The sequence below is a fragment of the Rhinolophus sinicus genome, linkage group LG04 (assembly GCF_036562045.2).
Source record: "Rhinolophus sinicus isolate RSC01 linkage group LG04, ASM3656204v1, whole genome shotgun sequence".
Lineage (NCBI taxonomy): Eukaryota > Metazoa > Chordata > Mammalia > Chiroptera > Rhinolophidae > Rhinolophus > Rhinolophus sinicus.
This window is the reverse complement of record NC_133754.1, coordinates 83,201,618-83,216,576: the sequence shown is the minus strand read 5'-3', so window position 1 is coordinate 83,216,576 and position 14,959 is coordinate 83,201,618. Positions and strand designations below refer to the sequence as shown.

General features: G+C 37.0%; 1 protein-coding gene across 2 annotated transcripts in view; it reads right to left on the bottom strand.

Moving 5' to 3' along the window:
• ASB5 (ankyrin repeat and SOCS box containing 5) overlaps positions 1–14,959 on the bottom strand; it is a 51,533-nt gene that overhangs the window by 16,226 nt on the left and 20,348 nt on the right. Inside the window, exon 1 of one of the 2 annotated variants that reach the window (XM_019749456.2) lies at positions 5,949–6,243. The exons of the other annotated variant lie outside the window; for it this stretch is intronic. Coding sequence (XP_019605015.1) covers positions 5,949–6,072 — 124 coding nt within the window. The 5' untranslated portion in view covers positions 6,073–6,243. Of the gene's footprint in view, positions 1–5,948; positions 6,244–14,959 lie in introns of those variants that run through there. 2 annotated transcript variants of the gene reach the window in all.

Genomic DNA, 14,959 nt, shown 5'->3' with positions numbered 1-14,959 from the left:
GATTTCTTGTTCATGGTTTAGAGCCCTCCATTGTTTCATAAAAAAATAGTCTATGGGGCTGAATAGGAAAACAAAAACAAAAACAAAAAAAACACAAAAAATGAAAACAGATAAGTGTAAAACTACGTGATTATCTCGAGGAAAAAAGAGTGAAGATAGTGGTTTTCCCCCATGAATACTCAAAATCAAGGGAGGAAGAGTTTTTAAGACACTCTTCAGACAACAGTGCTACTCTTGAGATGACTCAGTTGCCCTAATGACCCATTACTAATCTTTAGTGCTGTGGATAGAACACGCCTGCCATCATCAGACAGACTGGAATTCCAATTGTAGCACAATTAAAAGATATGTGACCTTTGTTAGTTATTTAACCTCTTGAGCCTGTTTTCTCAACTGTAAAGAAAAGGATAATTCTTTTTTTAAAGATTTTTATTAAAAATATAGCTAACATACAATATTATATGAATTTCAGGGATACACCATAATTGTTCAACATTTATATACCTAAAGAAGTGATCACTATGATAAGTCCAGCAACCATCTGACACTTTACGACACTATCACAATATTATTGACTATATTCCCTATGCTGTACATTACATCCCCATGACTTATTTGTTTTATACCCAGAAATTTGGACCTCTTATTGCCCTTTTCCCCCACTCCTTTTTAAATGTTTCAATTACAGTTGACATTCAATATTATTTTATATTAATTTCAGGGGTACAGCACAGTAGTTAGACATTTATGTAATTTAAGAAGTGACCCCCCTGACTAAGCTAGTACCCACCTGGCATTATACATATTTATTACCATATTATTGACTATATTCCCATGCTTTACTTTACATCCCCATGACTATTTTGTTACTGCCAATTTGTATTTGTATTCTTCACTTCTGTCTGGTTCTTTTTTATGGTTTCTATGTCCTTTTCTATGCTTGCTATTTCTTTGTTGAAGTTCTCACTAAGTTCCTTGATCATTCTTATAACCATTGTTTTGAAGTCTCTGGTAGGTTGCTTGCCTCCATTTCCTTTAGTTCCTTTTCCAGAGTTATCTCCTGTTCTTTCCTTTGGGATGTATTTCTTTGTTTTTTAATTTTGGCTGTCTCCCTGTGTTTGAGGCAGATCTATGTATGAGGCAGATCTGCTATGTCTCCCAGTCTGGGCTGGGTGGCCTTATATAGTAGGTCCCCTGTGGGGCCCTAGCACAGTCTCCCTGGTCACCTGCTCCTGTTGCTCTAAGAGTGTCCTTCGTGTGAGTTGTGTGTGCCTTCCTGTTATAGTTGAGCCTTGATTGCTATTGGCACATTATTGGATGGGACTGACCATCAGGCTGACTGGCTGTGGGGTTTGGCCACATCTACAACTTATGGGCTATTATGCAGGGGGCTTACCCCACTGAGTAGGATTCGCCCCCAGGGAGCTCTGGTGCCTATTGAGACTACCCTTTGTGTCTGATATTTGTGGGGCTAATTGGGTGGTTCTCTGTTGTGGTCTGAAGCCAACCTCCAAGTATGTTGGTTCTGGGCCTCTTGGGAGGGTCTCTGGTACAGGCTCAGGTCACCCACTGCCTGTGAGCATGTGGGGACTACCTGGTAGAAGCTACAAAGCAATCTAACAGTTTTTCGCTACCTGGGCTAACCCTGGAGGCATGTGGGAGAGGCCATGCTGTGAACCAAGGATGGCTGCCACCAGTACTGGACCTGGGGTAGCTCCTCAAAAAGCCAGGACACTCCAACTTCTGCTGCCACCTGCTGGCTCCCTTAAAGTTCAGCCCTTGGTAAAGCCTCATGGGGTACACGAGTTGGGTAAGACATAGTCTCAGGGAGTCACTACAGTGGGAAGCGTTGTGGTCACCAGCTTAATGTAGACTCTGGTTGGTGCCAGTGCTGAGCCTGGAGCTACTCAGCAAAAGTCTCAGAGCACACTGAGGCCAGTCGTCACCCACCTGGGTCCCATGGACTCAGATAGTTTTCCAAGAAAAACTGTGATGTGGACAGGGCTGGCTGGTCTTGGAGAAAGTGTCTCCAGCACTGGAGGAGTTGGGAGGGGCAGGGTCCCAGTGAGTTAGCAGGGTAGAACCCCAGAGCTCACCAGACCAATCAGATTCAGATTTGGTCATAAACGTAGGAGGCAGGCTCAACACATTAAAGATGGCGGCTGACGGCCGGCTGCTCAGGAGGAGGCGCCCTCACAGAGGAAATGGGACTGTCCTCCAGCCCTGGCCTCAAAGCCACATACCTCAATCTGCTCCCTGTAGGCCTCTGATGCCTCTCAAATCACCATTCCTCCACTGGAGCCCAAAGTGAGTGCCTGCAAGTGAGTAGGTCTTTTAAGAGGAGGTCTGGGTTTCCCGCAGCCTTCCATCCCATCAGGATGGTTGGAATCTCCACTGTTTTTCACAGGCAGATGTTGTGGGGACTTCTCTTCCCGGCACCAGTACTCTGGGTGGGGAATCCTGGAGTGGAGCTGAGGTTCTTCACTCCTCGGGGTGGGGGGAACCTCTGTGGGCAAGGTGTCCCTCCCAATTTTCATCTGCCACCCAGAGGTTTGGGACCAGCCCGTTTCATATCTCCACCCCTTCAGCCAGTCTCATTGTGGCTTCTTCTTTATATCCTTAATTATAAAATTTCTGTTCAGCCAGACTTCAGATAGTTTTCCAGGTTGATTGTACTATAATTTAGTTTTAATTCAGTGGGTTCATGGAAGGAAGCAGGCACACTCCACCATCTTGGGTCGCCCAAGAGAAGGATAATTCTATTTACAGCATAGGGTTGTGGTGAATGTGGAGCGCTTAGCATAGTACCAAACACATTTCAAATATGACAATAAAATCCACATTCCATTTTAAAAAATTACTTCCACATATCTGCCCATGAGCTTTTGAATATAGCTTTTAAAGAGAAGATAGACTAACTTGTTTTTAACACTACGAAGCCTTAGTTCATCTCATTCCTTTTGCCTATAAATCTGTAAGAGATACAAATAGCTAGGGAATGGTCAAAATTTAGGGACAATTATCACATCCATATGGATAACTCTCCAATCTATAGCTCTTACCTGGCCTCTCACATCAATTTTAGTGCCACATTTTAAAATTGAATTCTGGACACTAACCTAGATATTTAGCTGGCATCTCAATACATTTCTAAAATCAAACTCATCATCTTTCTCTCAAAACCAGATAGTCCTTTTTCCTTCCTTATTGCTTTAAACAGTATTACCATTCCCTTTGCCACCTGACACCAATAATATAGTCTTAAAATTAAGCACAGTGATTTTCAAGGAAACTTCATGTGCATTGGCAATTTCATGTGCTTCTTTGCAAAGAGGCAGTTATTACTACTGGCCTAGGTTCTTCTTTGTCATCTTTTATTTTTCATGGGTCCACATCATCCCAGGTTCTGACCTTGTATCTATCTACACTCACTCTTGGGGATACCCCTTCTAGTCCCATAAATATAAATTATCCACATGTTGATTACCCCAAATTTATTTATATTTCCAGACCAGCTCTCTCCTCTGAATTCCAGACTTGTGTTTCCAGTTGGCTCTTTACTCCCCCACTTGGACATCCATATATACGAAAATAGGAAATTCAGCTTCACATGTCTGAAACTGAACACTCACTGTGACCCTTCTAAATCTCCCTCCTATCAGCACAGGGCACCTCCACTCATCCAGGTGCTTCAAGGCCAAAACCTTTGTGTAATTCCTAATTTCCCTCTATTTCTCACACCCCACACACAAACACCAGTAAATCCTTTTGCATCTACCATTCACATATACTCCAGACATTAACTACCATCTCATAACCTCCACTGCTGCTGCCCTCGACCAACCCACCATTACCCTCACCTGACTTATTGCAATAGCGTCCTGACTGGTCTGTGTGTTTCCACCCACGCCCTTCCAACAGTCTGTTCTAAACACAGGAAGCAGAATGACACTTCTTTTAAAATCAGAAGGAATCCAATGACTGTCCTTCTCAGTCAGAATAAAATCCAAAGTCCTTTTCATGACCCGCAAGAGTCTCCAGGCTCCTCTCAATCTCAGGTTCTGACTCGCCCCTCTTTCCATCTTCCTAGCTTGGCCACACTGGTCTCCTTGCTTTCCCTCAAACACACCACATATACTTTGCTGTTCATTCTACCTGCATTGCTTCTTCCTGAAATATCCACATGGTTTACTCTCTGACTTCTATTCTGCACCGAAATACTACCTTCTCAGAGAGCCCTTTCTTGACCACTTTATATGAAAAAGTCCTCCCTGTCTCTCCCCATCATCTTAATCAAGATGCAGCCATAGTATTCAGATTGCTTTTAACCTATTAATTTTCATTGATGGATATCATATGGTCATTGTTCCATGTCACAAAATACAATTCTATAACACTATAAATGACTACTTTAAAGTATATATTTCATTGCATAGGTTTACCATTATTGATTTAGTTAATCCCCTTTTAAATAATGTTTAAGAGGCATTGTGTCTATCTGCTTAGCGTAAATTTTCAAATTTCAATATGCATCATCAAATTACCTCCAGCAAGACTGGGCCCATTTACATTCTCATTAACAGTGCTGGAAAAATTTGAAGCTAATCTAATGAAAGTTTGCTAAGGACTTTCCTTTTTTATCAAAGCTTCAGACATTTCTCTTTTATTTTCAATACATATAAGAAGAAGATTGTGTAAAATTGTATTTTCTTTACACAAAATTAGATTTTTAACATATCATTATAGCTTATTTTCAACTTCCTCTGGAGCCTGTCTTCATTAAAGTTGTGTGAGACTCATCTAGATGAATTAATCTACTTATTTTTAAACTTTTTTTTTTTTTTTATCACTTCATCCATCCCTGTTATGTTGCTCATACCTGTGGTCAAGTGCATATTTAGGTAATTTACTCTTCACTTAAAAAAGGACAGAAAGCTCTTTATTCTAAGCTAGTTAATTGCCTGCATTCTTCCTGGGTTTTAAGGGCCACGAGACTATTTATTACTGTTTCCTAGCATCTAGCACAGTGCCCAGCACATAGTAAGTACTCAATAAACACTTGTTGAATTGTTAAATTGTCTTCTTTGCAGTTAACCATTTTTTTATCCATGCTAATTTGTTCTTTATTGATAATCTCATTGTTAAAAAGTAAATAAAAGGAAATGTAATTTGGGGTCAGGGGAAAGAATCAGGTTGCTTCCTCAAGCTTTTAAAGAAATGATAATATTTTATCCTATTTAGAAATATGCTTTGTATGTTTTAAAATTTTATAATTTATAAATAATATTCTTCACACTCCAACTATTAGGTAGTAAACAAAACTCTTACAGCTTTCTGGAGCCTGGGGGCGGGGGGTGTCCATTTTTATCTCTGAATCTTCATTTCCAACCTTTAAGTCTGTCATCAACCATATTGATGTTCTACTATAACTAATACGTATATTATTCTTTTTAAAAATAATTTCCTCATATAGCTCCTCTTCAGTACTACGTTCATTCTCCTTTACATGTTTCACATGTTTCTATTATAAAAATTAGAAACTTTGTGTCAAGCACTTTAAGAAAGTTGTCCTATTCATTTTCTTTCTTATATTACCCTCCTACTTTCTGGTCCAATTTAAATGATTCAAAATTTCCACATTTAATTGCATGTAAACAGTCTTTTCCTGCTTAATAGCATCTTTCCTTGTCTCCGTATCAACTTTGAAACACCTGCTGAAATGGAAAGGTGAGCAGCCCAGAGACTGAGTCACAAAACTGAGAATTCAGATGCATTTTCCACACTAAAAAGGGAAAATACGATGCGGTCTTTTGCTATGCCATACACTTACATTTCAAAATCTGCATTCTGGAAAGCACCCCCAATTTAAAGTTAGTATTTGCAAACATAGTCAATAGAGTTTAATTTACTTAAGGAGCCAACAGATTTGCAATGGCTGCTCTACTAACCTTGACTGATCAGAATACCCCAGCTAGCTTTTCGTTTAGAAGTACATTCTTCTATCCTCGCTAGCCTTCTTTTGGAGAGGGTCTGCGTAATGCAGTTCCTTTCAACAGCAGTATCTGCGGGCATAGTGTGCTTGATGTGTCTGTCTGCGACAACCGGGTGACATAACAGCAGTGCTCTAGCCACAAGAAATATCAGCGACTGGATGCTACTTTTTCCTTCCCTTCAGGCTTTCACAAAGATCCTGTGTGCTAACCGGAGAATGGCCTCGGCATTGAACTCTATTCAGATACATTTGGAGCGGGTTGGTAGGTGCAGTGTGGGGGATGGGCCAGAAAGGCAGTGGCATTTTCTATTTTTAAAGTGGAGACTCAGCAGCAGCCGGAAGTATTTAACTATTTGCGTGATAAAGAAAGCAAAAACGAGTAAAATTGCTTTTTCTAATTGGAAACAGAATAGAACCGAGAGCTCTATCTTTAAAATATAAAAGCATTTTTGAATTATTTAAAAAGCAATCGAGTATAAAATTGCCCATTGATAATAGCTACAGACAGAACTTTGCAGCCAGAAAGCTCAGTAGTGATCAGTGACTAGTCTTTTTCCTTCATCTTCTGCAATAAATAGTGTCTGTGCATTAGGGTCAGCTGGTAGCTGGCTCATATGTGCATCTTGTAAGGATCTAAGTTTAGAATTGGCTTTCGTACACATTCACAATTCTCTTATTTATATAGGTCCAGCTCACTATTGTGGTTTTTCTGAGGGCTTTTCTAGACCAAAAGACGTCAGCAGTCAATTTAAGTGCAGCTGATTTTTCACCCTAAAAGGCAGAGGAAAGAGTAGCTGGAGAGATGAGAGGAAAAAGCAAACATGTGCCTGGAATTTTTTGCTGGCACATAAAGTTGAATAAGGTACACTGTCCATGCCTGAGTGAAGAGCAATGACTGAAGCATGATAGGACTCTGAGGATTAACTGAGCTGCTGATCATGTTACATAGTATTTACATGAGATCTGCCTTGATGAAAAATGGTCACAGATTTTATTATTCATCTTTATTTTGTAATCACTATTTTTTTGGCTCTCCCTTTGTGGGTATATACAGAAAATTATTATTGAGGTATTGCCTTCATATAACAAGCTGGGTTGGAGAAAAAACATTTCATGAGTCAAATTATGTCCCATGCATTACCCTAGTAATATTTCCTGCCATGTCACATTGCCAATATTGGCCTCAAAGTTATCCCTGATGAATACCAAGAATACTTTTCTCTTATCTTGAATTAAGTTCTAATCCTACAAATGATGTGACCTGGGGCAAGTAGCTTTAAGATAGATCAGTTTCCTTTTCTATAAAAAGAGGAGCTAGGGTAAGGTCGCTGTTTTCTGCCTGTAACATTCTCTGATTCAGATTCTATGACTAACATATGAAGGGTAAGGTGGCATATGGGCTTTAGGTATGTTATGTTACCACAGCAGATGTCAGACACTCCCAGTAAAACTGGAGCTCAGCCCAGGCTATTTGTTTGGAGGGTACATTTGTAGATGAAGTTAGAAAAGACTGAAGGGTGGTCCGTGAAGGGGCCTGTTCAGTTCAGTATATGTACATGCGCTCCTTGTCCTCAGTCACTGGCTTTTTGTTCTCAGTTGGTACTCATAAAGGAGTGTCATTAGCTACACAAGCCACGCAGTAAAAATAAATACTAATTTTTTTATTTATATTTTTTAAAATTTAAGTTTAGTTGACATATTGTACTGGTTATATTTTCAGGTGTGCAGTCGAGTGATTTGACGTTTTTCTATCTTACAATGTATAAAATGCCCCACTAATTCTGGGAATCATCTGTCACAGTGCAAACCTATCACAATATGATCGACTGTATTCCCCTCAGAAGGGAGGGTATAGGGGATGAGTGAAAAAGGTGAAGGAAATACTGATTTTTGTTTGTAAAAGATATTTCAATCTTAAGCTTTTGATTTTTCGGCTTTGCACTTTTCTTTTGTTACTGTAAAATAAATAGAGGATGCTTTAGTAAAGAATTGGGACAGTTTTTGTTCTTAAAGCAATTTTGGACACCTGGCATTATAATTACCTGTTTCTGTCTGCCTCCTCCACTAGGGTATACACTCTGATTGCAGAGACTGAGTACATTTGTGATTTCACAGGTCTGTCATGGCACTTCTTCAGTGGTGGGCATTCAAAAAAATTTTAGTTTGAAGAATCGAATTTCCAAGAATACTTCAAGAGGGCTTTCTATAGTCCATGGAGGTAATAAATTTCCAGTACAGTGAGGGGGGAAAGAAACCATTGGATTGAGTTAACTGACATGGTTGCTAACATGCAGAATAATTCACAAATATAATCAGGTGGACTAAGAAGATAATTACACCCCTCAAAAATTTTAAATGTATCAGAAGCAAAAGTAATTTTTAAAAGTGACTCCATGGCATTGAAGGAAAATGTTACAGTTAATTTACTAGAAAAAAAATAAGGAAAAGATTGAATTGATTATGTTCATGAATGATTTCATAAGAGAATGCACAGTGAAGTGAATGTGCTTGGAACAGAATCATGTAAGTGCTGGGTATGTATAATTGTACAAATAAAAATACCCTGTGAGATCTCTAGATATACACAAGAATCTAGCATCCTCCCTAGTGTAAATACAAAAATGGATTGGATAAACTGCAAGAAATCAATGGGCCCTGTGAGTAAGCAAAAGTTTTAAAGCAAACCAGTAGTAAAGGCACTAAGGAAAATAATAAAAATTACATTCCATAGAAGATAATGGACTCTGAACTATTATGTCTCAGAAAAAATATCTGAGATACGCCCTAGATTGGAGATGGCATACTATTACTACCCACAAAAAATGTAAACCTTGTAGGAAGGATATGGGAAATGAAACAGGGTAATTTTATTCCCAGAGCCATTTTATTCCCATTTCAACCACACTAATGTGTCTGAAAACTTGGGGACCTATGTTTAGTCTGGTAACCAAACCTTAGTGAGAAAGTAACATTAAGGCTGGGAAAAGAGTGAAAGAAAAACACTGCAAATCATGAAAGAGATGGAGGCACTTATACAGGAAAGAAATCTTAATACTTTTAGACACTTCAAATGGAAAGTTGAAATCTAAGAGGGATTATGATAGAAATCAACATAATTATTCAAGGCACGGTTAGAAGTGGATAAACTTTTTCAAGAAATTCTGAAAAACTAGAAAGTTGGATCACTTTCTGACCATTTTAAAGGCTAAATTTGGGATGCAAATGTAAATTATTTTTCTAGTTTACACAACCAATCACAAACTTCAAGAGCTCATTGCTTCCAAATGGTGCTGTTTACCTAAACTAATGAATAAGTCATCCACAGATAAAGATTTTTGAGAGTATGTGCCTGAGTTTGGGGACTTAGACCATGAAACTCCTCCACTGTCAGAAAAAGATCAAAATGAAAAGACTCCTGCTTGGATCTGGGTTGGCATTTTCCCCCAGTTATAGCTATGGAATATTTGAAACATGTAAGTTATCTACCACTCAGTTTAATAGTTATCCACTTGCGATTAGTCTTGTTTCATCTGTAGGCCACCTACTTCCCTTCCCACCCTTACCCCTAGGATTATTTTGAAGCAAGTCTCATTATATCATTTCGTCCATAAATATTTCAGAATGTACCTCTAAAAGATGAGGATTCTTTGTCATTGTAAGTACAACATCATAATCACACAAAAACCCTAATTCCAATATATCAGCAAATACAGGTTGGCAATTTTTATTTTCTAAAGAGCAGCTCAGTTCATATTGCCTTCTATAATGGTATCTAAATTGACCCTCAAATCCATTATCTTGGACCAAAAGTCTGTGATCCTTCCAGTTTCTAAAATGCCTTTTAAAAAATGTAAGACTCTCAGTCACAAAAAAAAAAAAAAAAAAAAAGGAGCGAAAAAGAACATTTGTTTTCTCTACATTACCAAGAGCTCCTAAGTACTAGATACAGTCTTCACCTTAAATCATCACAAAGATTCTTTTTTACCTGTTAGTGCGCAAATTTCCACCCTTGCAAGGTCGCATTTGGAACAGGCCATTATTCAGTTCTTGGCGTCAGCCTTGCTGTGGGTTTCTTTACAAAGCCATGTATATATATAACACTTAAGAGTCATTTCTGAGCTCCATTCTTGCTCCATTTTATTTTTCATTCTATGTTATTCAAACATGAGTACCTAGATCTGTTGGCCTAGTGATGGGAAATGAGGCAGATGAGATCTGAGGGCAAGCCTGACATAAGTATCCTGGGAATCATGGAGTGATTGTTACTTAACAGTTAACCCTTGTTGCAAGGGTCATTCGCGCTTATACAAAGGTTGCTGGGAAACTTACAGTGACATATGTGGTCCCTGATAACTCCTCTCTTAGTGGGAGTTGAGTAGTTAGGAAAGGCCTGAAAAATCCCAATTAGAGAAAACATAGTTGGGGTCATCACAAAACCACACATGTAACAACAGTGCCGAAATACTGTGGTGAAGGAGACTTTATTAGCTTGTATGTGCAAAGCTTTGAGAATAAATATTATATAAGAAGGTCTTTTCAATTTTATCAACTTGAAAAGTTGGGAGGTATAAGCATAATATAAAATCCAGTTAAATATAGTTTGAAATAATAATATTACATGTCTCCACAAAAGATATTTTTGTTGTGGATGCTGAAACAAAATGGTAAGGGGCTTCTATGTCCCCATAGTGTCCAGGAAACTTCACAATAAAGAGTAATTTTCCTTTAGCCGTTACTTAAAAGGTAATTTCTACCATACTCAAATGTTTGTTAATACTGAGAGCTAAAATCTTCTCAAAATGTTTTAAATGTCTTGTATAATGTTATAAAATAAAAGATGTCCCTGAATTTGAAACATTTTAAACTACACCAGATGACTTATGTGATTTTCTAAAAAGGTACAAATACTAATCCCTGTATGTAGAAAGAAAGTAGTAGAATACAATTTTAGTTCAAAATACCTAAGTGCTTAACTATGAGAGATAAGCATAGACTCTAACTCCTAAAGTATATTAATGTCTAGTTGTGTAATAAATGAACAAGGTGATTAAATGCCATTTATCATTCATTCATTCATTCATTCATTCACTCATTATTCAATATGTATTAGGTGCCAAGTGTCCTGGGGACACAAAAATGAACTGACAGTTGCTGCCCACTTGAACCTTAGAGTCTATAGAGAGGCATTTTAGAATTGCATTGACCTCAACCATTGTCTAAGCAACCTTTGTACATCTGGGAATCAAAGGTTCTTAGAATCATGACAAACTCAGAAATTCCCATTGATAGTTGCAGCAATGGCCCCTTGACTACTAGAAATGTCCATAAAATATCTGATTTACATGTAATTTTCATTGAATTTTAATAAGTTGTAAGAGGTAAACAGTGACACTCAGTAAAGAAGATATGTTGTTATCATACACAGTACTTTTTCATTACCAAGATTTTTGTGAAGCCCAAAAGAATTTTGTGGAGAAGCAGACAAAAATGATTTTGCTGTTGCTGTTATTAATATCATATCTTTGAAATCATTTGGCTAGTATGTAAACTGTGAAATTAATGGAAAGGTATCAAAATGAAAAATGCCATTGAAAGAAAAAAATAAACAAGGAAAATCTAACCTTAGATGTCGATTTATTTTTGAAAATTGGACTCGACATTTCTCCAGACTTCTGCAAACATATATTTAGAAAAAAGTACATACTGCATTAACGAACCCTAGTTTTATTTTTTAACTGCAATCCAGAGATACAAAAGATTTTAAACTCTCATTGATGTGACATTTTTTAAAATCAATTTTACTTGCATTAGCAATTTATCTACATTTGATTTAACAAATCTCAGTAGAGCAAACTTTGTAGCAGAGCCACGTCTTCCAACATAATGCAATAGTTAGGACCCTAACTCTGCAATCAAACTTCTAAAGCTGGGTCTGTATCCCAGGTCAGTCAAATACTAATCTTGTTACTTTGGGAGAATTATTTGGTTTCTGTATGTCTCAGTTTCCTTATCTGGAAAATGGGATTACAATCCTACCTCACCGGATGTTTGTGAGAATTAAATGAGTACTACATCAATCAGAACAATGCCTGGTACACAATTAGCGCTCAGTTTACGTTAGTGTTTATAACATCATTCTTACTAGTGTAAATGTAGACAGAAATGCATTATTCATGCTAACTTCATCAATGCTTGTCTTTCTATCTAGTGGTAAAGTTAAAAAGCAAATTAAAAACTCACAATTCTCAAGCACTCAGTTACTGGTAACCTCACAAATTTTCATCGTTCCTTAGTTGCTCAGTGATGATGGTATGCATAAAACAGCTCTTGGTATACTAGATGTAATGTTATTACTTCATAAGCAAAACAAAACAAGCAACCAAACAAAAAGAGCCCATGAAAATGAAGCAACAAAAACACAGACTAGAATCGCTGCAGATTCAAATATACATCAATCCTATGTCATGTGTGAGTCTACTGGTTACAAAGAAAGAAATGCTGGTTGATATCATATATAAATAGACCAGCCATTTTCATGTAAAAGTCAAAAAACTCAGAAAATACTTAAAATTCCAAAACTGAAAAAAAAAATTGTTTTCAAGGGAAGCAGCCACAGATTTTGAAGTAACTAGACTCAGCAATACTCTGCACAAAGTTTCTTCACTATTTTTGTCAATAGTCCCTAAGCTCTAGAAGATTTTGTCAGTGGGGATGAAGCCAGATGACTTGGCCCCAGTGAGGTTTGCTGAGTTAAATTCAACCCAAGATGAATGTTACCTATGTTTTTTGCTAGGTAAATGCCAGTTTAACAGATAAAGAACTGATGATAGTTCTTTAATGTGGAATAATATCTACGTCTTATGCTGAAAATTCTTTGATAAATTTAATTGTCATTACTCCGAGGCTTTCAAATGTTGATGTGAGAGTGTGTATAACCCAATCCATTACTTCATCATGCCAGTTTTTACTCCCAAATTTCTCTTGATTATGTCCATATTCATTCATTTCCAGTACCATCACCCTTGAGTCAGAGGCCTAGCCCAAGCTAGTGTATATTACCATATCGTAATGGTTACTAACTGTTCTCCCTACATTCATTCTGGCCATTATCTAATCCATTCTCTCTTTAGTAATATGTCTGGGACTTGCTTCAAAACAATCCCAAGGTAATTTTTGCAGGTTTGATTGCATGCTTTTGCAAAAGCAAGGTTGTATCTCCTAATAGGATATTATGTTTTTGCTCAATGTGTTGGTGAGGAGGTTATTTAAAATAGGAAAACGTATCATAATAGATCTCTTACAACGCTGATCCCTCATGCTCAATTTGCCTTGCTTATAATTTATTTAATATTTTTGCAGCTATATTCATGATTGAGATTTGATTAATTTTTTAATCCCATTTTCTTCTCTTCTTCACTGAAAGTTATGTATTGTATTTATTTTTTTAACACTCTATCTAAAATTGTATGCAGACTCAAACATTAAGGAGAGCTAAAATAAAATTGTAGTCATAATCTAGTCTGTATAAGTGACATCTTTCAAGTATAAGTTTGGAATGACACATGCCTCATGCACCAAGCACAAGTTTATTGCTGTATGGGGCATCACATGTAAACCATATTTGTATCTATAGATACTTATGTCTATAGCACAAAATACAAAAACTGCTCTTATTTATCTAATAATTATCACTCTAAAGTACTATATAATGATTTAAATCTGGAACTGCACTTTAGAAACAAGACCTCACATCCAGTGCAGAGAGAGTCTTCCTCTAAAAATAGCCATGTCTTTGATAAATTTCCATTTTTATTCTATTACCAGGTGAAAATAGCCAAACTGTGAACAGTCACTTCAATTAAAGTGACCCATGCCTCATCTCAGCCACCATCCTCCTTAGTATAATCTGTCTATCAACCTGGTTTTTCAGGAGTTTTCAGATCACCTTAATCATTCCTCAGTTCATTACAAGGAAGTAATGACACACATTATGTAAACTATGTAAACATAATAAAACACAAAAAAATCCTCCTAAATTGATCTTGGTATAAAATTAGTAATAGTTATTTAAACCTGTAAACTATATAAACATAATAAAACACAAAAAAATCCTCCTAAATTGATCTTGGTATAAAATTAGTAATAGTTATTTAAACCTTTACAGACACTATGAAGGTAGTCGTTGGGCCAGGATATGTATAATAGGGAGAAAGGAAGAAGGATGTTGTTAAATCAGATTTTTCTGAGACAAGCTTTTAAAAAGTTGAAAAAAAAATCCCTCATCTTAAAATAGAACTTTCAAGACCATCTATCAGAAATGTGCAGTATATGTGTCCAAGATGTATGGAATGGACTCTGAAAGGCTGGATAGCTTAAACCAGTGTCACAGCAACAGATGCAATCACAGAATGCAGTGCAGGCAGCCCTTGTCACAGGTAGTCGCTTATTTAGTGAGTGTGGACACTTGTGGACTGTCTTCCAGACAGTGAGACTGAAAGTGAACTACATCATTAATGATATGAAGAATGCTTAAAAAAAAAAAAAAAATTTGCAGAAACAAGCCCTCCTTCAGTATATAGAATGCCCACATGTGTGCACAGCTAAAAGTGCAGAAGTTATTTAACAAAACAAAACAAAACAAAAAATTCAGCCGAAATTACAGGAATAATAAGGAAGTTCCTTAAAAATGGTGAAGGTCATCTACAAAAACATCTAGAAAACATTACACTTAATGGCAAAATATTGAAAGCTTTCCTTCTGAATTGAAAAACAAAAATGGATGCTTATTATCACCACTGTATTTAAAATTGTGCTGAAGAGTTTAATCCACAAAATAAAGAAGAAATTAAAAATGGTATCCAATTAGAAAGGAAGAAACAAAACTGTCATATTCATAAGTAATATGATTTTCTACCTAAAAACATCCCACAGGACCACAGAGTCTTATTAGAATTAAGAGAGATTAAC